This window comes from Diadema antillarum, unplaced genomic scaffold, assembly GCF_040938485.1.
Source record: "Diadema antillarum isolate AM-2024a unplaced genomic scaffold, OU_Dant_1.0 scf00000064, whole genome shotgun sequence".
NCBI classification, from domain to species: domain Eukaryota; kingdom Metazoa; phylum Echinodermata; class Echinoidea; order Diadematoida; family Diadematidae; genus Diadema; species Diadema antillarum.
In genome coordinates, this window is record NW_027270953.1 from 881827 (window position 1) to 908174 (window position 26348).

At 38.9% G+C, this 26348-nt stretch overlaps 1 protein-coding gene and 1 long non-coding RNA gene across 2 annotated transcripts; one reads left to right on the forward strand and one right to left on the reverse strand.

Moving 5' to 3' along the window:
* Positions 1-284: 284 nt before the first annotated feature.
* On the forward strand, positions 285-3010 carry LOC139716324 (uncharacterized). Its single transcript, XR_011709888.1, has 3 exons — positions 285-401; positions 1390-1476; positions 2642-3010. It is a non-coding gene; the product is annotated as an uncharacterized lncRNA (long non-coding RNA).
* Positions 3011-14510: 11500 nt separating this feature from the next.
* LOC139716325 (cilia- and flagella-associated protein 53-like) lies at positions 14511-22704 on the reverse strand. Its single transcript, XM_071627881.1, has 7 exons — positions 22479-22704; positions 21026-21255; positions 18680-18853; positions 17858-18161; positions 17156-17374; positions 15765-15981; positions 14511-15072 (listed from the first exon to the last, which is right to left on the reverse strand). The coding sequence occupies exons 1-7, from the start codon at positions 22545-22547 to the stop codon at positions 14744-14746; spliced, it is 1542 nt and encodes a 513-aa protein (XP_071483982.1). The 5' UTR covers positions 22548-22704; the 3' UTR covers positions 14511-14743.
* Positions 22705-26348: the final 3644 nt, after the last annotated feature.

Below are 26348 nucleotides of genomic sequence, written 5' to 3' on the forward strand. Positions count from 1 at the left end.
CCGTCCACTTGGGAAGAAGCTTTGGACATACACCCCTTTTTCTTAGTACGTGATACAGCCAAACCCAATCGCCTACTTTGTATCGTACCAGTAGAGTGTTGCGATCATATTGCTTTGCCTGTTTATTGTGAGCTAGCGCCAGCTTTTGTCGAGCAATCTCATGCACATCGTTTAGTTTATCTCTGAGATGTTGTGCATAATCATCTCTCTCCATTCCTTCTGACGTAGGTTGACTGATGGTGATATCCACTGGCAGTGTAATATCACGGCCCAACATCATCATGACTGGAGATTCGCTGGTAGACTCTTGCACGGAGGTGCGGTATGCTAGCATAGCATATGGAATTCGTTCATCCCAGTCGCTTTGGTTCCGGTCCACGTCGAGGATAGATGCAACCATGGTAAGCAAAGTACGGTTGAATCTCTCGATGAAGCCATCACTCTGAGGATGTAGTGGAGATGTTCTAGTCTTCTTGATACCAAGGAGTTTACATACTTCTCCCATCAGAGCAGACTCAAAATTTCTTCCTTGGTCGGTATGCAATTCTTTAGGCACTCCAAATCTGCATACAAATTCTTCAACAAATACTCGGGCCACTGTTTCTGCTTCTTGGTTGGGGAGAGGGTACGACTCGATCCATTTAGTAAAATAGTCTCCAACCACAAGTACGTATCGATTACCACGATCTGTCTCTGGAAGTGGACCCAAAATGTCCATCGCTACCCTTTCAAGGGGTGCACCTACTGTATATGTCTGTAATGGGGCTCTTGATCTCTTTGGGGGGTTCTTTAGTCTTGCACAAACTACACACTCTCGAACGGCTGACCTAACATCTGCAGACAAGCCGACCCAATAATAGCGTTGCTGCACTTTATGTAATAGCTTGTTTACTCCCAGATGACATGCTGTGTTCGAGCCATGAAGTTCAGTGAGTACTGTTTGTCGTAGTGCACGTGGAAGTACAGTTTTCCACTTAACTTCTTTACCATCATCCGATTCCCATCTGCGCATGAGAATTCCATCTCGAACATCTAGTAGAGTCCAGTTTACCCAGTAGGACTTAACAGCTGACGAAAATCTTGACACTTCTGCCCATGCTGGTCTCTCTATTCTCTCTTCTTTCCACTTCAAAATATGCTTTATGTCTCTGTCTTGTAATTGAGCCTTCCTTACGTCATCAGTGGTAATACCTGGCGAAATAGTAATTGCTTGTATTCTGCTGACAAGCTCAGATTCAGTATCCATTGTCACTCTGTATTCTCAGCTACAGCAGTCCATCAGTTAAGCATACCAGTACTGTATAAATGTATACCAAATACAATACAGTTAATATTTATCTACATACTACACATTACATCACTAATTTACTCTACTGCTTATTTTCACAGACGTCTTCCAGTCGTCCGCACTGTGTGCATGGCCGTCGCGACAGACCATCTGCGTTCATGTGAACTCGTCCGGGTCGGTGCTCAAGGGTGAGTGAATACTGGCTTATTACCTCTAGCCATCGTGCTACTTGTCCTTCGGGGTTCTTGAATTTCATGAGCCACCTCAGTGCACCATGATCAGTTCGAACTGTGACAGGCTGACCATAAAGATAGTGACGGAAATGTTTCAGGAAAGTTACAACAGCTAACAACTCTCGTCTGGTCACACAGTAGTTTTGTTCAGGTTTACTCAATGTTCTGCTGGCATAAGCTACAACTCTCTCATGTCCATCTCTTTCTTGACTCAACACTGCACCTATGCCAAACTTGCTGGCATCTGTATCGAGTAGGTACTCTACACCTAGTCTTGGGTACGCGAGGATTGGAGCTGTAGTCAACTTCTCTTTCAACAGTGTGAATGCCTGCTCGCACTCATTAGTCCACTCAAACTTGTGATTCTTCTCTGTAAGAACATGAAGGGGCTTGGCAATACTCGCAAAGTCCTTAATGTACCGCCTGTAATAAGATGCTAGACCCAAGAAACTTCTCACGTCAGTTGGATTGGTTGGTTGCGGCCAATTTCGTACAGCTTCAGTCTTGGCTGGATCTGTGCTCACACCATCTGCTGATACTTTGTGTCCCAGATAAAGTACTTCTTTCTGGAATAGAAAGCATTTCTTGGGTTTGAGCTTGAGCTTGGCTGCTTGCAGTCTCTGTAGAACGATTTCAAGTCTCGCTATTACTTCTTCTACTGAGGGGCCAAACACTATGATGTCATCCAAATAAATCAGGAGGATTTTCCATTGTAAGCCTACCATGACAGTTTCCATTAACCGTTCGAACGTTGACGGTGCATTACATAAGCCAAATGGCATCACTTCAAACTGGTATAGACCACCAGTAACTACAAACGCTGACTTGAGTTTTGCATCTTCATCTAGTGGGATCTGCCAATACCCAGAAGCGAGGTCAAGAGTGCAAAAGTACTCGGCACCATCAAGTGAATCAATTGATTCATCAATACGAGGGAGGGGGAATGAGTCTTTAACAGTGTACTTGTTCAGTTGTCGATAGTCGATGCAAAATCGCTTTGTTCCATCTTTCTTGTTAGCAAGCACTACTGGTGATGACCAAGGACTGTTGGATGGTTTGATAATCCCTCTTTGAAGCATGTCAGTAACCTGCTTTTCTATTTCTTCTCTTTGTCCCATAGGAGGTCTGCGTGGATGCTGTCGTATCGGTGCACTGCAAGTTGTGTGGATGGAGTGATGTACGATATCTGTACGACCAATGTCATGATCACCTCTGGAGAATGTGTCTTCATACTTGGCTAGAAGATCGGCTACTGATTCATGGCAGTCATCTGGTAGATTGGGCAATGCTCTGTTGTACAAGTCGGCGAGAAATTCAGGTAAATGACTTGGCACTTGTCTTGTTGCATTAGTCTTGTGTGTGCCATGACAATTTCCACTTGAGTCTGTGCATTCAATGCATTCACCTTTGATTGTCAGTTGCAGATTATCACAGTCAATAGTTGAATTTGTCTGCAGCAGAAAATCCATCCCAAGTATTCCATCATACTCGATATCAGCTACTATGACGCTTGTGGTATGCTGGGTCGCTCCTATTTGCATATTCACGACTGCTTCACCGTAAACTATGATAGGAGATCCATTAGCTTGACATAACTGTGTGCTTGTTTCACAAATGACAGGTTGACTTTCTAGCTCTCGAAATGCTGACTTGGAGACTATTGTGATAGTTGACCCAGTATCAATGAGAAATCTAATATCTGTTCCTTCTACAGTACTTGTCACAAACATGCCTTCTGTAATCACGTTAACTGTGCAGATAGTTGCTGGATGACGCTTGTCTCTTTCTAAGCCATCGGATCTTGTCGCTGGACTGACCGATCCACGATCCGCTGGAAAGGCCTCTTGCCGTTTCCCTGTCTGAACTTCGGACACTGTCTAGCCATGTGACCTTTTTGTCCACAATTGAAGCATGCATACTCACGAACATTGGTATCACTACTAGTGTTCTTGTTCATTTGTCTCATCATCTGCATAATCTCATTCAGACTTGCTTTGAGCTCATCAATTTCGCTTCTTGTCTTCATGTCAACAGATGCAGGCTGGATGCTGCTTTCCACAGCACGAACTGGACGGGGAGGGCGGTATCGTTCACGAGCTCGCTCAGCCTTCATAAACGACTCTGTCGCTAAGCCTGCTCGAATAGCGTCATCAAGTGTCACTGGATTAGCACGGAAAATGCCAGCACGAATCTCGGCCTCGTCTATTGCTTCGGAGAAGTGAGTCTTTGCCAATCGCTCCCTTGCCATGGTACTCATCTCAGGATATGCCAGGGCAGTGAGGTCGCGAATCGCCTGTCCAAGTTGCTGAATTGACTCATCTTTGCGTCGACGTCTCTGTCTCAACTCCATCAGAAAGTTCTCGGCCTGTTCTCCAGGTCCAAACCTACGCTCAAGATGCGCTACTAGTTCAGTGTACAAAATTGAATCTCCAATGGGCAGGTTATTCAACACCTTGATGGCTGGTCCATGAAGTCGCGTTGCGAGATACTGGCCTGCTTCTGCATTCGTCCATCTGTTTAACTTCATACATACTTCAAAGTGTCTCTTGTAATCGGCCCAGGGAATCTTTCCACCAAACTTCTCTGGCAGCACATCTTTGTGATGATTACCCACAGTCACAGGTAGTTGCTCCATCGCTACAGTTGACGGTTGACTAGAAACATACTCGGGCATCTCTTGAAGTGCACGTGGACTGAAAACTCGTCGTCGAACTGGCGGAATTGCATCTCCATACTCCTGTGTGACTACTATCTCTTGATCAGTTTGGTCAGCAGTCCATTGCTTTGGAGTGTTTTGTGAGATTGCTTGATCACCAGCGGCTAGCTCTGCCATCGCTGCAGCAGCTTTTTGACGGTTTTCACTATCCATGTTAACTGTTATTTGGTTTGAATTCAAAGATAACCCGAAATGTTTATGGTTTTTTTTTTTTTTTTTTAAAGCCAGAGTATCTCTTACAATGTCAATGTGAAAAGGAGTAGAACTCCTTTACTAGCTTACACTACAGTTGCTCTTATTTACATACAGCTATGCTACTATAATAATGTACTTACTAGTATTTCATATCAAATTTGTTTGTAATTTTGCTACCTTGCTATGTATGTAAAACTATTGGTGTTACTCCAACCACTTGCCTGGTTTGCGCAATTCTACTAACTGATAGACTCTAAACGTGACATATCCAACTTTGACAGTACCTACAGCGTAACCTTGTCTGCACACTGCATTACTTCAAACTGACTAAACTCCAGACAAACAGACTCTTACTGTTCACTAAGTACTAGCCTGGACCTCAAGTCACTCAACGTCATCAGCTTACTAGTTGCAACAAAATACTGGCAACAACACTGAGACACACCAATCCTTCTTCACACACATCTCAATTTACTAAATATCACTGTAAAGTGTTCTTATAACATGTATTCTATCACACTGCACAGTGGCCTTTTACAACAAGTAAATCAATCCCACCGTAAAGCACAGTAGATATATCTCACCATACAGCGGTTTTATACTTAGGCAATCCCACCGCTGCCACCAAAATGTGACGCGAGGAGGGGGTTTGTTGTTGGCCCCTATGTAAAGAAATAAGATTGTCTGATGAGCCACTCAACCATTAATAAACCTCCTTTCGTAACTTGCTGCCACCACATACTTTTCAGGGGTATGAATCCTTATCGAAAGACAATAAGTGAATGTCAATCAATACAACACAAAGAAACTCTGAGGAAATCAAATACGAGGGGGGGGGGTGGTTGTCATCCAGCTAGAATAGCAACTACAGGCTCAACCAATAGCCAAACGCCAAACTCAGCTTTACCTCTCTCAATGCTACAAGTGCTCTGATTGGCTAGAGCTGGCGCCCTTTAATACATGTGCTAGCTATTCAATCTGTGGTCTGTAGCTGTGACTGTGTGAACCTACTACGGCCGAACTCGTCATGGTGCCAAATTTCTGAGCTAACTCACCGTAATTCAACCATTATATGAAAATTTGCAGTATACATCTGTTCAAGTAAATGGTGAGTTCTGTTTCTAAGAAGTTGCTAATGTTTGACAACCACGATCTGACATTCTATGATAACTAATTGTTCACCGTGCATAAGTCATTAGATTCAACAGAACATGCTCGAGATGCACACACGCATTCATGCACACATGCATATGTACACACGTGCTTGAACATCGAGCAGTCTGATCATCATCATCGTCACACATTGCCAATCGAACACACACTCAGACAGCTCCCCTTGTTTTCCTCTATTGCATAGAATTTCCTTAGTTCCTAACCAACAGCCTCCTCATGTAACTTGACAAGGCATCCAAACTTCGATGGGGGGCCGTTCGTTGAAGGCGAACGTTTGTACTTGAAATTATTAATTACCATACCGTACGTACTAAAACTACTTCTTATGCTTTCACATCATGCATTCAATACAACTGACACAGCACAAGACATGGACTTCTCAACTCACACGACCAAACAATCACACTCACAGCATGACCAGGCAAGTACAGTGATAGAATTGTCTGTTTGGAAACTGGAAAATTTGAGTAATTCTCAATCCAATGCAAATGTGCTTTATTAACGTATTTACAGTTTAACGTATTTACAGTTGTATGTACAACTTCCAAAATCTTAGTACTCTTACTTACTTAATACCTACTTTACTTTACCCTAAGTGCGGTTGTGACTCGGCTCTATGGAACTCAGAAGAAATAATACCAAAATCATAGACTCGTACATAAATAATGACACTATCAACGTTTGGGCTTGTGACTTTCACCTAAATTGTATCTATCCTTCATAACCATTGCCGTGCTCCGAGGGGCCTATTACATATACTCGTCGGTCTTCCGAACAATTCAATCCAAGTGACTAGGATAGTTTCTCTATAACTCTTCAAAACCTTCTCTCTCCAACTTAAGCGCCAGCACCTAGTTAACCGGTTCTCCAAAAATAATATTACGTTCCTCCACTCGTACCCGACCACTCCACCGTCTCTACTGGGATTCGAACTGGCACTCTTCCTGCCCAATACTATTATGAGTTTATCAGTCGTTCCGTTGATCTGATACAACTACCAGTATTTTATACGTTCTCCTAAGCAAACACAGCCTCGAGATTTTACCTCCTATGTTGCTCACTTATAAAGGCTTATTCCTAGCACAACGTTCTGTGTTCAACCTGGTCCATGACAATTTAAAATATTCTTCACCTTTGGTGATATATGTAAAAACTTGTATGTCAGGAATAGAATTCATTATAATAATCTCACACTATTCTGTTCTGTCACGAGTCACGTTTTAGTTCCGCACATTTCAATGAATAGATCCATAACAATACTACAAATACGACTAGAGTCAATGCTCTCGAAATGCATGGGGGGGGGGGGAATAACTCGGATGACTACATCGTATGTCATCAATTTCTCATCTTAACATGAGAAAGTCAATTCAGTCATAGGTCAAGGTCAAAAGGTTTCATAACGAAGACAGTGGTACCTAATAGAGGGGTTACAGTAAAATGCACAAGTCAGTACAGCTCTGCGTTGGTGCACGTGACGTTCTTTACACAAGATTGTCACCGTACGATGCATGTTGACCAGCGGCTTTGTCAGATGAGAGAATTCTACACCGGTACAGATAACGCTCCTTGTTCAGGATTGTTATAATAGGGATGATGAACACTGCTTACTAGATGAGATACCGTAACTCTGACGCCAGGTACAAATAACGTTCCTTATTCAGGATTGTCATTGTATGAACATGAAGACTATTCGATGGATGCTTGTGTACGCAGGCGGGAAACTCTGCACCGGTACGAATAACGTTCCTTGTTCAGGATTGTTACTGTATAATGCACGATGACCCGTTGATAGATATAACTCTGCACAGGTACCAGTAACGTTCCTTGTTCAGGATTGTTACTTCACGATGAACAGTTGTCCACGTACAATGTAATAAGTCGGGATGTTGGTAAAGGTCGGGGGGGGGGGGGGGGGGTATCTAACAATGTATCACTGACTCATCATTCACAACCTAGGTGCTGTCATTTTCTAATGACAGATACTGAGTACCGTGTACTCTCAAATACATATAAAATTTGCATGCACTAAAAATAATCTATTTGTTCAATGCAGTATACAATTCCAAATTATATTCCTGTCTCTACATATCCTATCCTGAGATACTCTGGCGTATGAATTTACTTGTAAGTTGACGTAACAACGTCAGAAAATGTACCATAATGATATTGAGAATTCATTGTATTTGTATTTTATGGTACATTGCCAAAAAGTTCAAATAATTACGTAACACCCCTAACCCTCCATCGTCTATGCCTCCACATGGTTAGGTGCTGTTTGTTGTCAAATAAATGTGAAAAAAATAAGTCTTATGAATCATTTTACTTGTTCCGTTCTTTCTACTAATTTGTTCATAACTTTCTAGACATAAATTCTCGTACTGTGATCTCCTTGACTCGAATATGGACCAAGAAACACGGCCGCCACTGGCAGTCGGCCTACCTGTCAGCTTGACCTGAACCATGTTTAATTTACAGCTTCGCATAAAATTTGGAATTATAAAGCCAGTATAAAAGCGCATACATCAAAACTGACTCTTGTCTTGGAAATCACATTACGAACGCAAATATCTTCCATGTCATCATTTTAAGATGCAGTATTGACTTGTCATATCTATCTTCCTCTCTTCTAATACTAAAAACATTCTATCACATTGAATCAAGTAAACTTGAAACATTCATAAAATCTATAGCATCATCAGTGCAAGGTCACTGGTCATCAAGACCACTAACATCAACATCCAAGAACTCCAAGGTCATCAAGACCAAAAATATAAACATCTTCATCTCATCTATTAGGTCATCAAGACCTCTATCATATAATCCATCTAGACATATTTGCAATATCTCCTGTTTAATAATATTTGACAACCTATGGAAGTCTTTTAGTACTTACTTTGGCTTCTGTACAGCCTCAAGAACCAGCAAAAGAGGAGGGGGGGGGGGGGGGGGGGATAACAACTTCAGAAGATAGTCAGCTGATGAGAATGGCAAAATTTCATCTTCTGCTGCTCCTATTTATACCATGACAACGTGACGGGTTTCACGGTTTACTATCGGAGCTATCCAGGGTTTATCCAGGGGCCAACCCTGTCCTGCAGTGATAAAAGTCACCTAAGCCACGCCCTCTCTTGACAACTATAAAAATACGAAGCGTTCATTGGCTGAAAGTACAATCACGCATACGCAGCGGGAAAGAGCGTGATTTTGAACTAAGCTGACACGATCACTCGTGCAGTATCTAAACACAGTAAAATTGCTAAAACCATAGCAATTTCTTATCGAAATACTTGGAATATCCGGAAATTATCATCTTTCCAAAACGATCTTCATGTCAGCTCAAGCCATAACAAGATTCTAAACGTCAAAGTAAGTACAATCTTGCCATTATTCTGAACATTCGTCATTACTATAGTCCCACACATACATAATAGTGTTTGTGAAATATGGTAAAACCTACCGTGAATTAAAAGTGCATACAGTGTACTACACGAACGGGGTGAGGAAAATAAAAGTAATCTACACACTAAACAAACAGACAAAAAAAAAGAAATTTAAAGCCACATTCGCCACAATATATATATATATATATATATATATGAAGAATTTGTTCGCAAAAACGATAAGTCCATATTTGCCAAATGGAGATATTTGCGGTTAAAGGTCAAGAAAAATAAAGAGAATGATAAGAAAATTTTTGCTTCTTTTGACCATAACTTCAAAAATGTACCTTTATATGTAGTTACCAATATATCATTTAAAAGGTATTATTTTGTACTTTATGACAGAGACCGTACTTTAAAATCTTCAAAAATGGACTTATCGGTTTTTGCAAACAAACCCTTCATATATATATATATATATATATATATATATATATGTATAATATGATATCAAATACAATATAAAAGTCACATCCAAAGTCATCCTTTCTTATCTCTAATGTGTTCATTTGATTATTACCAGAATCTATATTGACATCAATCTCTATTGAACAGGAAGGTGTTTGAACCATATCTGACCATTCAGATTATGTTTTCCCATCCACATTCTAGTGGAAAATATTGTAATTGCAAAATAGTAATACAACTACAAAAGATGCATTCCATGACAGAAACCACTTCTCGGATACCTCAAAAAGAAAATAAACACTGAACAATTAATCTGTCTTTACCCGGAGAAAATCGCAATATTTTGCTCATAAATTGAAAGAGCAGAGTGACTCCTTGCATTAAAATGTCATATTTTGACTCTGTGACGGTGCGGCCACGGGGCAATGTTTGGATTGGATGAAATCAAAGAGAAAATGACTGGAATAGAGGTGTTGATATGAACACATTTTATGACAATAGACTTATTGTCAGGAAGGAAATCGGTAGCAAATTTGATTTCTTCCTGATCACGAAGGTCCCCTTTAATAATAATCATTGTCAGATTTTAGCAATTTCCTTGACGATCAAAGACTTGTGTTTATGTGCGTGACAAACAATGCTTTCCTGAGTTTAGCCAAGGAGGTACGAGGCTGTAATTTAGCATGCTGAAGAATAACCGAGACTACTACCGGTAGTCAATGTGCGCCCGGTGGCAGACAACCACATCAATCTTACGAAGGTTTTACAACTCGAATTACACCACGAGAATAAAAAGAAAAACAAATCATAAATCAAATACAGAGATGACATTTTAACAACACACCAAAACAGAGGGGACAATAAGAACATATTCTTTAACCAAATTAATCCCACTTCGAAACCAAAAGTTAAATGGATTTTTTTTTTTTTTTGCAACGACCTTCATCTGATAATTATTATGGTTGAGTGCTAAACAACAGAGTCCAGCCTTTGAAATAAATTACTGTATGCTAGTATTCAACTCAGTATACTAGTACTTGGCTAAAAACTTAGTCTGAAATAAACTATAGAGGGCGCTACAACGTTGTTTGTTATCATACATGATATGAATCGGCGAACATACGATGACGTGTTTTCTTTGACTAGAAATGAATGATTACTAGTACAGTATCATATATTTTTAGTACTCGCTTGAAAAAATTATTAATCGATTTACTTTGACCTCATTCAGACAACACTGCTTTCTTGTGAACAAAAACAACAAAACTTACAAAGGTTTTAAAATTGAATTCAGACAATGAATTTGGTTTGTTTGGAGCCTACTCTTAAAATGGTTGCATATTCATGAATATTCATATTAATGAATGATACACGCCTTAAAATTAAAACAACAACAACAAGCATATGCCAGTGTTTTCTTCTGAACTCCGTTTTTCTTATCATTGAAACGTTTTGATGATTGTTGAGCAATGAATTTACATTTTTCCATAAATTTTGCTTATTTCAAAACAAAATGCGGCTATTCTATAGCATCCGTTTTGGAACAAAGTCTATTCACATTCCACATTATTCAATATCATATCAAAGTCCTATTCAAGTGAAAGGTTTATTGCCAAAGGAGATAACTCTGTTGTGTTAATTTGAGATATTTGCGATTAAGCTTTTAAAAAATAAGAAATTTTCGGATATTCTTAATCATAACCTCAAGAACACCCTGTGTTATGTAACAAGTGAGGTAAAACTGGAAAGTTTTATTTTGAGTGTCTGGTGATGGACTTTTTATAAAAAGTTTAAAATGGCAGGTTTGCAATCAGTCTTAAACATTGATAATGCCAGTGTACTTTCTCGCCCTATAACACGTTGGTAATCATTATAAAACCCACAAATCGCTATTTGTTACTTTGCTTAAAATCGCTATTTATCCATTTCTTGTTTGATAAAAAAAAAACCCAACTGTGTTGTATCACAAGATCTCATTTTCTTTTTATGCATGTACTGATGTGTGTGTGTGAATGTATGTGTTGTGGTGGTGATGGTAGTAGTGGTGGTACATGAGGGGCGGGGTTAACCAATACTAATGACAAGCTGTGCAGAAAAGAAAAAGATGGAAGATTTGCTTGAAGTATTACTTTGAAAATTCATTGATCTCTGGCTGCTTTTCCAACTTTCCCATATTTGAAACACATTTCAATACCCACCGTCAGAACGCGTTTGCAAACGCCTTTCGGATTGCGTTTCTCGAGTTGTTGCGTTTATTAACTCATCGAGATCCTCATGAGTAGACTAGGAGGCCTTGTCACTACGCAGCTCCATTTTTTGTTTGACTGATGAGAACTCTACAGAAACGCGTTTTTGGCTCAAACGCGTTTGCGATCACACTTTTCTTTTTCGGTGATTCGGAAATATGTGTCTAATCCCATTAATCGAAGCAACTTTGTGTTAATCAACTGCAAAAAACTCCCTGAGAGTTGTTTGGCAATCTTATAATTCTGCGACAGAACTGAGTTGATAAATGCATCCTCTGATTCAGTGAGAACTTTTGCTTACTTTGATACTCGTAGTTAACTGTACTTGAGTTAATGTGTCAATTATCCTCACATATGATATGTCAGAATAGGCATGCAAACAAGTCGTAAGTCTATCATATAATTTTCTTCTTCGTTTCAAATGACTAAGTGAAGAGTCATTCATTTTGTTTTCATTGTAACTCGTTTCTTTTGTACCAGTTTACGTGCATTTTGCTAGTGAAATTCGTTGTCCAAAGGTTATTGGCTATATTAACCCAAACATAACAGAAAGGGGGAACTACTATCCAATTTGGTTATCTACTTTTGACTATTTACACTCATACACACATGCTCACATACACACAAACATTCAGTTTGATTTTAATATTGTACAGCTAAGTAAGCACCTTTTAACAATTTTGTTCAATATTTCCAGGATTGGTTTCAAAAGTTGCTGTGAATGTTCATGGACAGCTATGCCTATGGTGTGACTTAATGTTAGGCTCATTATGTAATATATATATATATTGATTTAAGGAAGAACGTTCAACATTTCCATCATGACAAATATTTACATCTCAAAAACTGGCATCGTCCTCAAAAAATGAAATAAAATTTTATGTGAAAGACCAAACAAACAAACAACACACAAATTAATGCATTTTCTTGGATAACATTTCCATACATGTTTTACTTCAATTTCCTGACCAAATATCCACAGAAAATGACATATCATATGTATATACAATACACTATTTACATGCTGTCTTTTGAATACAAGTCTACACATTCTATTTTGTGAGTGTGTTGCAAATCCATCTCATAGAATTTGTATTATGTTCCCTACACCTGTACATAGAAATCTTAATCAACCTGCAGTTGGTTTAGAACAAGACTTGACAGGAACTAAAGAAGTCTGTGTGCTGTGTTGGCTCTCTTCTGGCTTGGAACTGATGCCATCAAAACAGCTCAGGCCAGAAACAAATACTGTATACTTCTAATTCATTTTAATATACAAATATCAACAAATATGGACGGACACAACCAGCCTTATTCTACATTATCTTTGGCCAGAAAAGATGTATACAAAACCCAAGAAAATGAATTTATGCGAGTCTGATGTCTCTCATACCAGGTCCCATAAAACATACTTCAAGCAAACTGAAGAATCTATATATGCATGAGAAATGTGGAACTCTTTTGGAAATTATATGTACATGGATGCAGAAATGCGCCACAAAAATATAATACATGTACTACCTATTGAAATATACATTGAACCTGCTGAATATTTAGTCTGATGTATAGGGGTATGAATGACTTCTTTCAATGGATTCGTTAAACTGCCGATCAGCATGTTGTCTATGCTAATACAACAGCAAACTTTGGCATATGACCCACTAAATTCATATGGACACTTTCAAATCAAATTTCTTTAACCTAAACTGACATGTATACCATGTTACCTTTTGAACACACTTCTGGCTATAAATAAGAACATCAAATGAAAGTAACAAGAAAGAAAGAAAGCCACAGGAACAAAAATTGGACAGGGTATAGAAGAAATGTTCCAGTCATCATATGAAGTGTTATATAACTTCGAGATCACATCTAGGCTGGGTGATCTCCTTTTGGTTAGTTCAAGCCACATTTGCACAATTTTATGTACCATTGGATAGGATGCACAAAGAAAGTTCAACTCTAGTCCATGCAAATTTTAATTGTGTGTCTGCATGTGACACATCACTCAAGCCAGCAGATAACAGTGATTATATCATACTGACATGCACAAATGCAAGTTTTGCCTTACTTTGAGATGTTATTTTCATCTGCATCAGTCCACTTGCAAAATGCGCGGAAGTAAGAACACTGTGAAATACACCGCATATACAGTTAAAATGATAAACTTGCTGTTTCAGTGGGCAGATGGTGATGTAAGGTTTAGAAAATCAACCTTGAATCAAACACCCTTGGTAAGAATAAACGCCAAAATCTATGAACATAACGAACATTTTCATTTGTTGAAAAAAAAAGAGAGAGAGATAGAATGTCTTGAATGTCTCTTAAAATCTCCCTAGACATCTCTTAATATTTGATACAAATTTACACAAAGTCAGATGATATATGCAAATATACAATAGAGCCATGTACATTTCACAATGTAAATAGAAATCAATTACAAAATCAAATGCAGTACAGTTACCATGCAACAAAGTAATATGAACTCTGTCATGAGTTTCATTTTGACAAGGCTTTCACATATACTCCACGATTCTTATCTTTGACACATCAGAAATCACTCTTTATTCAACCGTGATCATACAGACACAAGAAAACCATACCAGCTTTAAACTTGTTAGCAAAATTAAATTAATTTGCAAGAACATTCTGTTTTTTCCATGCTTTTAAAATTCTCGGGTCTCGTCAATTCACAAAGTTCCTTACAAATTTTTATAGCAAAGTGACAAGACAAACATTTTGAAGTTGCATTTAACTACAAATTATTTTTTCTCCTTTTTTTGTTTCTTTTTTTAAAGTAGGGATGAGAATACAAGCCTCCTACAAACTCAATGTTTCAATCTGAAGAAAAAACTCAACAAGGGGATCATTTATCTGTTGGCCATCTACATGCTCTGCTTTGAATGAAGCATACATGGTTCCACAACAACTTCTTGTAACGTCAAGAAGGTACCTTAAGGCATAAGAGCTACAGTGCAGTAACCCCCATGGCTAAATGAGGCACGCCGACATTAATCTATTAGTCTGTAGACATGATAACTTTACAGGGGCTTCCCAGCCATCATATGTTTTCTCCTCATGGGGTGTGCCTTGTCAATGATTGGCCTAGCGAGGGCCTCCTTCAGCTTAGCCTGGTATTGAGCCTCCGTCTCCAGACCCTGGAGATATTCTCGGTACTCTTCATCCCGCACGTGCTCCTCCTGGCGGTGAGTGTAGTCCATCTGGGCCAGGAGGTCCTGCTCATATTCCCTGTTGGCCCGTAGGACCTGGACTTGCTTCTCATCCTCCAGTCGCTGGTGTTCCTCCATGGCTGCCTGCATCTCGGCCCGTTCTTTGGCCAGCTCTTCCTGGGCCTTGGCATTGGCAGCAACTGGAGAGGAGTGATGGAGAGAAACAGGACACACAGATAGGGGTTAGACAGAAAGGCAAAGAAATAGAAAAAATTGTGCATAAAATTTGGACCTCTATAATAGTTTTTTTTTTCCCTTATAACATATCATTTTCGAAAAAATTTAGACTTACTAAACTTATTTTTAAACAAATATTTGTGTATCACTTCAAATAGTTTCTTGCATATGACAACTAGGCATTCCACTTGACCTGGCTGGACTTTTCATCTACCTGTCGTGCTTAAAGTTTTTTTGTTTTGTTTTTCAAGTTGAATTAACTTTTGTTGCTGGGGAGACAAGACCTAGTATCTACAAAATGTCAAATGTTCAGGAGAGTAAAAAAACACAGCAGCCAAAGTACTTTATCATATGGGAGAGCCTTTCCTTTGACTTGCCGTGGTGGCTTAATTTTGGGGGGTAAGGCAGCTAGGATTTGGACAGGACATCACTTAAGTGATTATCTGACCATTAATCCAAAAAGTCATTTTCACCTAAATTTGAGATACGAGGTCTTATCGCCCCAGCGATGCTATGATACTAATATTTTCATCATTTGCATTCTGCAGAGGGTCACATGGTCTCCAGCTCTCACTGTGAACTCTGTATGACTTTCTACAGCAAGTAGTGATACTGTATGTCATACAACTGAAACCACATTGTCTTGCGGACTTACGTCTTTCTGTCACCTGCTGCTGGCGGATGGCTAACACTTCTTCCATCAGCCTCTTGCGAGCCTTGCGCTCCTTGGCCCACTGAGCCAGCCGCTTCTGCCACTGACGCTCCACCTCTGATGAGATCATGCGGTCAATCTCCGCCTCCCGCTCCTGCTCCATCAGCATCTGGTCCTTGAGGTACTGACGGTAGCGCTGGTCCTCTTCCCGCAACTCTTTCTGTTTGTTTGTTTGTTTGTTTTTGTGGACATGGAGAGAGATAGTAGGATAGAGGAAGACAGAAAGAGATTGAGAAATAGAAGGATATTGGAGTAACATAATGCAAATTAATAACACATACTTTGAATGAAAGACACATTTTGATGTGTGGTTTAGGATATGACACAAGCAAATAAGACAAAAAAAGAACCTGATATGAGTTTTATGATGCTAATTAAAGCTAGCATACTGATAATCAATGAAACATGAATCAGCATACAAATCGAAACAAAAATCTCCACAAGCAATATTTCTGACTAGTAAAAAACCCATATATTTGCATGACATGCTTCTACAGTCGCTCAAACACAAAACATTTGTGAATGAAGTGATAATTAGCCTCATGATGGTTGTATGTGATTATGTTCTATTGCAATTACTGAGGACACAGTCTTGGACACATTAATTATCCAATAGCTATTCAAAATTTTTTAACTCTTTATGTGCCATGGTGAAAAGCCCACGCATGCCACATTATTCTGATATAGCAACGTAGCACTGCTTTGGAAAAACATTCTGTTTTTCAAATCAATGTAACTTTTATAGATTTATGTTATCCTGGACACGTAATGAGCAACGTTTTAGAGAAAATACCAAGCTTTGCTGTGATGTAAACTGTATGACAATCTATGATTGTTTTTTTCTGTCATATGACCAGTATCTACAATATTGTTTAGAGGCATGACTTTTGCACACAAAACAGTGTCAGAATCTTAGAATTTACTTGCAAAACAAGAAGGGAGCACCACTTGATAGTCAATCACCACATAGAAGGTAAGCTACATGTGACAGGAATGGAATTGTGAGAAACATTCACATTGTACTGTGGCATTTAGTGATTTACCAATAGGTTAGGGTGGTTTTGTGCGTTTGCCCAGAATATGCGAAGTTGGCATGCTGTCGACTGAGCCGGGCGTGTGAACGTGGCACATAAAGAGTTAACGAACACATTTTTAAAGATTTTCCTGTTTTGCTTTCCTTCTGCTTGAATCAATTACGTTCGATAATAACATCGCAGCAGGCCGTAAGAAAGCTCTGTGTTATGATCCTTTGTTTGATGTTTATCCAAAAACTCAAAACTCAGAAGCAATAGAAAAGAGGACTTTAAAGATGATATCATGGTACATCTTCCCACCTTTCTCTGGGCGATCTCCATAGCTTCATTCCTGGAGTCTTCCAGGAGTTTCTCCAAGATCTTCATGTCCAAGGCCAGTTCCTCCTGGACTTCGTTGGCCATGCGTTTGGCCTTCAGCTTCACATTCTGGTCCAGACCCTCTCGCATCTCCCGTTGCAGGGCTCGCTTCTCGGCCAACGCACGCTGCTCCTCCAGCTTACGTAGCTTTGTCTCCTCTTTCTGTGAGCCGAAAGGGACATGGACTCTATAGTGAGTTGCCATCATACCCGACAAACAAGCCCCAAATTTGTGGCTTAAAATATTTGAAGACAGAAGATTTCTAATCAGCATTGGAAAATACTGCTCTATGATTACTTGGCAGTTCAATCTATTTCAATGCAACTTCAATATGTAGATAAAATGTGCACTTTTTGTGATAAAAGTTTAGAGGGTGGTAAATATTTACCTAAGATATAAACACAAATTTGTCAAAAGTTAAGTCTGTATAAAGGTCTATTTCTGATTTAACTTTTGGAGGCATGGTCAGCTTTGAGTAAGGTTAGCTCTTTAGGCAAAAATCTGGTAAGTGAACTACTGTATACAGTGGATATGGTGTGAAAGCTCCCATTAACTGAACTCGCTGCATTCAAGCTCGACAAGTGAAATACTCAGTGCTCATAATCTATTGCAATACTTCTGGTCAAAAGATAAGATATTCCTTACCCTGAGTCTGCCGCCCTCTATCTTCAGCCGCTTTTCTTCTTGCCTCTTGGCATCAATGGCAGCCATCTGCTTCTGTAGTACATCCAGCATCTCATGATTACGAACATGCTGCGCCTGGGCAATCTTCTCTTCTTTAGCCTCCTTAGCCAGCCTGTCCTTTTCCCACAGGTCAGCATACATCATCTCCACTTCACGTTCGTGCGCCTCGATGCGAGCCTTAGTAGCCAGCTGGTCGCTGCGCTCCATGCACACTTCGTCCATGTGCCGTCGAGTCAAGGTGGCACGTAGCTCTTCACACTCCTCCCTGCACAGACACAAAATGCACAAATCGTTGATAGTACAGGTGATTCCAGTTACAACTTTGTTGCAACAAACACTTTACAACTTTGTTGCAACAAGGTCCTTTGAACCGGCAGTTTTCTTTCACTATACTGAAATTTCATTACATGTGAACACAGAAGTATATAAAGATATATTTAGATGAGCATTTAGGGACCTGAATTTTTATTTTGTTGTACAGAGAATTTCATTCCCATGTTCGTTACAATGGAGTGTACTGTAGTTAGGTACTTTTGATTATGTAAGATCACAGAGATGTTCCCTTTATATGAATAGTTATGACTTCATGATCAAGTTTAGAAATTGGTGTATCTGTCGTGAAAACATGCAAATTAACTTGTTGAGGACGAGTCCTGAGTATACTCGGGCAAGTGTCTATTAAAGGGAAATGCATGTTGTAGCAAAATCAGCCCGTCCTCAACAGGTTAATATTCCTGAATTTGTGGAAATATGCGAAATCAAATTATTTTTTATGTTACCTACCTCCATTTCTGGTCCAACTTCTCAGCCACAATCTGTAGCCTCTCCGTCTCCCTCTTCTCCTTCAGGAACTTCGCCCTCTCCCTCATCTTGGCTTGTCTCTCTAGAAGTGTCTCTTGGCTGGCCTCCATCTCAGCCACGTAGGCAACCTCTTCAGCTGCCAGGAGCTCTCGTAACCTGGATGGTAGTAGGTGTGGTGGGAAATATGACAGTAGGTGCATTAAACAAGCTTGATAGTTATTGTGAAGGTTCAGCCAGGTTAGTATGATTTCAAATGAACATCAAATCTCACAACATCCTCAAGATGAGGAGTGAGATATAAAATTCTTGTGAATGTTATATTTTCTGTATAAATTAAATTGAATAAATTAGATGAACAAGGTAGTTAAATTCACTGTATTGAGTAGATAACACACTATTATATGGCCCCACAGATGTAACATGGTATTTAATACTTCTACTGCACGTGCTCTAGTTTGAAGTTAATAATTGTACTTCTTGGTAAACTCTACAATATCATTCATGAATACCATTATGCTCTGTTGCATTGTTTTATCTATTCTTCTTTCAAAAAAGAGACTGGGGGAAAAATTCAAGGATATCTGTACTGGGGTTATCTGGAAAACTAACCCAGTACCAGTAATAAAATAAATTCTTGAATACCAATGAAGAGTTCACAGGGTGACCAACTTCCATATGTGACCGTGCACCTCAAAACGAACATAAAGTCGCACACATTGATTTTGCGTGAGGACTGAAAATAAGTGAAATGGGTCAACCTAGCCGATCTTGACTTTTTCATATTTTCTGAAAGAGCGGGTCTTCTTTTACATTACTCTAAAATTTGGTATCATAAAACGGGCAGGAAAGTGTGTTTTTTAGCAGTTTATCGCGAACATTTTTGGTAGAATAGTGTGATTAGGTGTGTCTTTAGAATCCCTTTTTCCTTTCTGAAAAACCTTGTCCACACTTTCCACTTTCAGCTCTCATAACTTTTGAAGGGATAGTGCTACTGCTTTGAAAGTTGGCATTTATTATGGACAGAATGTGTTAATGAGGCATGCTTAATTTCAGTTTAATTTGATAATCTCTTCATTGTTGTTACTCTGGTGGTTTACTTCCTGTTTTTGTCCCATTCATCGCACAGTCAGCACGGTTTGGTAAAGATTAAGCGCTTGAATAGACACTGTACTTCAGAGCCTCTTTTCTCAGTTCACACTTTTCCTGAGTTTGTGCTTTCTTTCCAATATTTAGATAGGTTAGGAGAGTCCATTTGATTTGAGTTATACATCATTTTAAAGCTTAAAGTCTGCTCTTTCAGAATATGGTCTTACCTTAAAATTCATGTCTGGCGACTTTTTGTTTGTTTTGAGGTGCAGAGTCACATATTTTCTCATGTTGTATGATATTACTCCATTATCTTTGATCTTTTACTTACGATGTACTATCAATATTGTTACATTATGTTGTTACAATATCAATTCTTTCTATTTCCAGCACACAGCCATGGTGTTAGCAAGTCTACCATACTACACAAAAGTTGTCTCCTTTTTTGGTAGCCATCATGCAACACTTCTATGTAAAGGAATTCACCTTGAAAATCAATCATGCCACAAGAAAATTCAAGTTATCTGCACATTATTGGAAAAGTAGATTATTAAAGTTATAGAACTGTCTACATATTTTTCTCTTTTATACACATTGATATAAATCTTCACTGTTGTAGAAAGTACAGTGCACTCCCGTTACAACGAACACGGTTATAACAAAGTAAATCTTCTGGTCCCAAAATTATCACCATTAAAATCTATGTTACAAAATTCGCTTGTAACGAACACGGTTATAGCGAAATTTCCATTATAACGAAGTCTTTTCCGAGCGCCACAGACAAAGAAAAACAAAAGAAATGTGCTCCGTTATAACGAAATGCGAATTGCTTTCGAAAATACGTAGCGGAACATGCATTTGTAGCGTCTCTGCATGGATGAACGCTTCACTTCACTGTGTGTTCGCTCCTTGTGTCACGCATAGTTTCTGAGGGAAACTAGCGTTTATAATTGTAATACAGTTATCCCATTACATTTCACATAGCTTTCCAGTGTTTGATGAGTATTAAGCAAACATGATATGATATATACACGTGGTTCTTTGTTTTCGTTATATATTGTATTTGTTCGGTTATAACGAAATTTCATTATAACGAAAGAAAACTGCCGGTCCCGAGCATTCCGTTATAACGGGAGTGCACTGTATTGTATGACCATGCAATTATCTTGACTTTTGGACCTGATAAAAAGTCTGTACATGACTTAAAAAAAAAGTTTCTCAGATCATCACATACAAATGTACCTCTGTCTCCTGTCTTCTAGTGTGAATTCATTCTGCTGCATCAGGCTCTTGACACGTCTCTTGACCGTGTTGGATTGAATGCGTCTGTCTGTGATCTTCTCCCAGTCATTCTTGAGGTCACACAGGGCGTTGTACTTGGTCACTGCCTCGGCCTCCTCCCGCTGGTCATCACGCTTTCTCCTCTCCAAGATGAGATGGTCTGGTGGCAGCTTGCTGGGCATCTTGGCTCTCTGTGATTATCAGTGATGGTAGATACAAACATGCAATCTTCACTTTAAGTAAGGACTGAATAAATATTTCAGTGTCATGCACAGTGGGTAGGTACACTCAGTTAATTTTAGAGCACGAACGTTAATTACACACCTGTACATAAATTCAGGTCTTTATCATGAATGTACAAGTGTATGACTGTGCTGTTACTTTTACTTTTAAGTTAGACTGTGGTGTAGTTATCACTCTTGTCATTGGAGTGAGGACTAGATAGATCTAGGTTTAGTGTATCTTTATTTTATTTTTTTACCTTATATAATAAAACATGCATACATAAAAATGTGACAATAGTATGACAAATACAGCATGACCATGTGACAAACAAACAAACGAGCAAACAAACAACCAAAGTTATCAAGTGAAGAGGTTAATGAGAAGGCAATGGGCCTTTAATTTTGTGTTCAAAATAATGCCCTAAAATATGCTACGCATGATTAAAGGGTGTGTACAGTTGTGGTCGAGGTGAAGATTAATAGCTTTTAACGTTTTGTGAGATATTCAGAAACCACTCTATGAGATGTCAAAGAGCATGCAGTTCTAAGGGGTATCAAAAGTTTATTCGATGAAAATCGGTTTTGAAATGGCTGAGATATCCAAAAACAAGATGAAACGAAGCCGCCATCTGTTGTAAGAGCGCGTACCTCAGATCGCATTTTCAGTGCGTGCTTGTGAATCCGGAGTATTTTCTCCACACGTGAATCAAATTTCAGGCAAATTGTGAGATTGTTCACGTTTCTATTGATAGAAAAACGTTAGGTGTCCGGTATTATGAACACCCAACCATACTTCACTTGTTTTGACATTGAATTCGTAAAAGAGCAGATGGTCTCTGAAACCCTCATTCTACAAGGTTATAACTTATAATATAAAATATAGACTCTCCTGGCAAACTGGTGTCAATGTGTCATCTAGAATTGGATCTCTACTACAGTTTTGTGTTCGCATATCAAATAACCCATGCCATAATCTGGCCCATGCCATGGGGTATGGCCACTCACAAATATCTTGAAATCAGTCATAAATGTCTATGGGTCTAACCTTCATCTTCCCCTTAGTTAAGATTAACCTTCCAGTTTCTTCGAATTCAAATAATTTGGGTAGTACATTCGTGCTGTTAAAAACAATCTAACCTAGCTTTAATATCAGAATATGAAGAAATTTAGGCTACGAGTACAATACTTACGATGGCAACAGCATGAGGAGTCGGCCCGGTGAACTCCCGGGTTCGCCGGGGTTTTTGGGCTGCCAACATGGTGACTGTCTGTTGTAGTTTCAACCCCCAAAACTCTGGTGCCAAATACTTGAATCCACAAACTTATCAGAAGGTATGAGAAGGTTGTGTCCAAACTTTTGGTGCAAGTATCAACTGTATGGTCGGTCAGTTTGCTGCAAAAGATGACGTGACTTTATGCATGTTTACTGTCCAGCTAGCTGGGTGGTGTAGTTACGGGAAATAGCCGCACTGCATACACCGTAATTCCTGTACGTGAGAATGCATGCATATCATAGCATGCGAACAAGCAATGGCTTGTGTACACGCACGGCGGCCACAGACAGCAGGCACATCCACGGGCGCAGGCACCGTGCGGCTGTTGTGTGACGTCAGTCACTATGGTGACCAACAAGCTACCGTGCATATTGCACGCAAGGTGTACACACAGTTTACTGCATAGGCATTCCCAGTTCCCACTGGTACTGAGTAGTCGAGAGATGTCGTTCCTCGATGTACGACTCCGTTGATTTCAGTCCAGTTAATTCAAGGAGGTTTTAAAAGGACACTGGATGTATTCCTTAATGCCTATAGATATTCAAACAGCTGTCAGTTTTTTTACACCGGCTGACAAGAACACAAAAAACAAAGAAAAAGGGCTCAGCACAATTCTGGTACCACTACAATCGGCTTACAGTTTGATGGTTTTGCTTCAGAAAAAAGAAAAAGAACATAAAATTGAGGGGGCACAAGCGCCCCTTTCATTTTTTTAATTTCTTTTATAAAAAAAAACAAAAACAAAAACAAAACAAAACAAAACAAAACCAGGGGGCACCCGGTGCAACCCCCTGGATCTGCCACTGGATCCTACAATCTTTATGAGTAATGTAATGCGAAGATTGGTTTTGAAAGCTGGCATAATGTCGGGTATATACTATTCCTTGTGTGCTAGTAAAGGAAATGAAAATTCACCAAAAATGATAAAGCATAAACAAAAGTCAGTCCAATCCAGAAATTATGTGCAAAAGTGTATATCTGAGCTATATCTTATGAAAGTGTTTGATATTGTACCCACCTAGAAAACCAATTTACCACTCTTCCTATTAATTCCGACACATGAAATTGCAATATAAAGTAATGCCAATATATGGCAAATTGAAGGCACAATTTGCCATTTGCATGCAGATGAAACAAACACCCAGCTTTAGTGCTGTGAAATAGTTCTAAAATGTGAGTTAGGGATAGAAACAGCCAATGTAAATTTTTGAATCAGTATAATTAATGTTAAGTAGTGTAAATCTATAGAATGTGAACAATAATTATAATAAAAATGCTTGTAGATTTAACCGTCTACAGTTATGGTGTATTGAGAAAAATTGTGACATCTCCTCACATTTTAGGCTAAATTGCAACATTTTTTACATGGTAGGATGTTTTGGAATATACAACTGATGTACACATAAATGTATCAAATGTGATATCTTGGACAATTTTAAAATTACTGCTCCCAAAGGTAAGCTGTACATCATCGGGGTATTGGCACTCGGGGGTCAAGAGGAAGTAGACTGCTGCTGTGACTCTATTATCTCTTGACCCTCCTTTAATTGGTCCAAGGAAACGATCGGCGGAATGAAAGGGCAGCGACTCCCTTACATCCTTTTGTCCATGCAATATGACCAACAAACTTGAGGATGATTTCACATCGGATCCCATCATTAGGCACGCAATTTGCATCATCATACAAATAAAGCTTTAATCAATGAGTAAACTCACGTTACTATCTCTGTTACGGTTATATCAAAACTAAAATTATTTCAATAAAATCTAGTTAATTGTCCATGTTTTGTTGTGATTTTTTTTAAGGTATCACTTTGTTTATTTGTTGTTGGTTTTGTTTGATATAGATCACAATAATCCCGGATAACTGTTTCCTTTTGTTGGTTTGTCTGTTGCGCTCTATAACTGTCGATATCTTATAAACGGCTGCTGAATAATGAGTATTCTTCTTTCGCCCATTACAATCACGTATACGAAAGAATTTTTTAAATCTTTATATTAGGCCTTATGTTATCATAAATTCATCATTCTGTTTTCCCCAAAAGGATACCGTTTCTCTTTGCACACGATTACACTTTGCTTTTTAGGATTCATTTTCTGCTGTGAATAACGGGATATATAGTGTATTGCGATAGTAAGATAAAAGCTCAGGTTTGAGTTTCTTCAGTTTGCCTCCCTCTGAATAATATCTTTCTTTCATTTATCCTTGAATTGAATTGAATTGAATTGAAAAAAAAATTGAAATCCTATGCCTTGTCCGCCGTGGACTACTTAACATAACGATGTCGGAATCTTGGAGCTTGGGTATTTGTTCAATATTCATCGTGGCACTGCCGGCAACCAGGGACAGCCTGGTGGTAGTGTCGCTGCCCGGAAAGCAGTAGATGACAGGTTCGAGTCCCACTGTTTCCTTTTTTCCCGACATGTTTGTTAATTTACAGATCAGCAGTTGCGATCTTAACAAATTTTCATTTGTAGAGGGAGACAAACTGAAGAAACTCAAACCTGAGCCTTCACCCCTCTGAATAATATCTTTCTTTCAAGATAAAAGCTATATAAAAACACCTTCACGGGAGAACATTTTTTTGACTGCATAAGCACCACAAAATAACATCATGTGAAACTAGAATTACTATATATTGTATAAACGAATTTGAGACAGGAAGGGACAGAGTAATTACACTATTAATATCACCGCTATTTAAAAAAAAATCAAGTCTGCTTACTGTGAATTTAGTGTAGGTCCTAATTGTACGCCGTGAGCTCATGATCAGGGTATTTTGGCTCATCACTCTCTTCATGCAAAGAAATTAATTGGATGTCCATATTCATGTGTAGAGCTATCTAGTGGATCCAGTACTGTGTTTTGCGCAATCTACACTGTAAAAACATCGGTGTTAGATTTAACACCATGGGTGTTAAATTTAACACCGATCAAGTGTTGATAGAGGACCACACCCACAGGTGTAGAAAATGCACTGTGATGGTGTTGAAAAGTGTTCACCTGACACTTCGTGGTGTTAATTTGACACTGAACCTGGTGATATTTTGAAACAGTACTGGTGTTAATTAAGAAATGACTCCACATGGTGTTGATTTGATATTTGTTGGTGTTAATATCAATGGTTTAACACCCGTCCGGCTTCAATAAGAGACCACACCAGCTGGTATTACTGTGGTGTAAATTTATTTTCACATTTTTTTCAAAAATCTAGTATTTTAATGTAAAATTCTTGATCGTCTTGTTTAAATTAAAAATCAACAAGAAGTGCAGTTAGTAAGAAACTCTTCAAAAAAACAGTTTTATATTTGGAAATGACACCCGGAGGTGTTAATTTAACACCATAAATGAGCACCGAAAATTTAACACCAGCTCGGTGTTAACTATTTAACACCGGACTTTTTGCAGTGTAACGGAGTTAAAACGGCAAGATTCGTTATTTCTTTGTCTGGATTGTTAATTGTTCATCATTATATCAGTGTATAGCTCAAGACTTCCTAACAGCCCAGCGCCCTTTGAGTGTTTTAGGATTATAGGCGATGGTCAACCATTGAATAGAAGCGAGCAATTGCGATGACGCCTTTTAACACACAAACCTTCAAACCTGTTACGATTCATTTATTAAACCCCTTTATTATACTTCAACATAACGGCCTATTAACAACACGTTTTCATCGCTCACGGGGTACGATCAAGAATTGCAACATCAAATCCTTCTCGAATTACTTTATTAGAATGGAGGGAAAATTGACAAGACTTTTGGTCATTTTGCAAACAAAAACAAA

Excerpts from the sequence above, each read along its gene's own strand:
- LOC139716325 (XM_071627881.1), bottom strand. The coding sequence starts at position 22,547 with ATGTTGGCAGCCCAAAAACCCCGGCGAACCCGGGAGTTCACCGGGCCG. Across the intron at positions 18,854-21,025 it reads CTAGAAGACAGGAGACAGAG|GTTACGAGAGCTCCTGGCAG; the intron begins GTACATTTGTAT and ends ACTACCATCCAG. Across the intron at positions 18,162-18,679 it reads AAGTTGGACCAGAAATGGAG|GGAGGAGTGTGAAGAGCTAC; the intron begins GTAGGTAACATA and ends GTGTCTGTGCAG.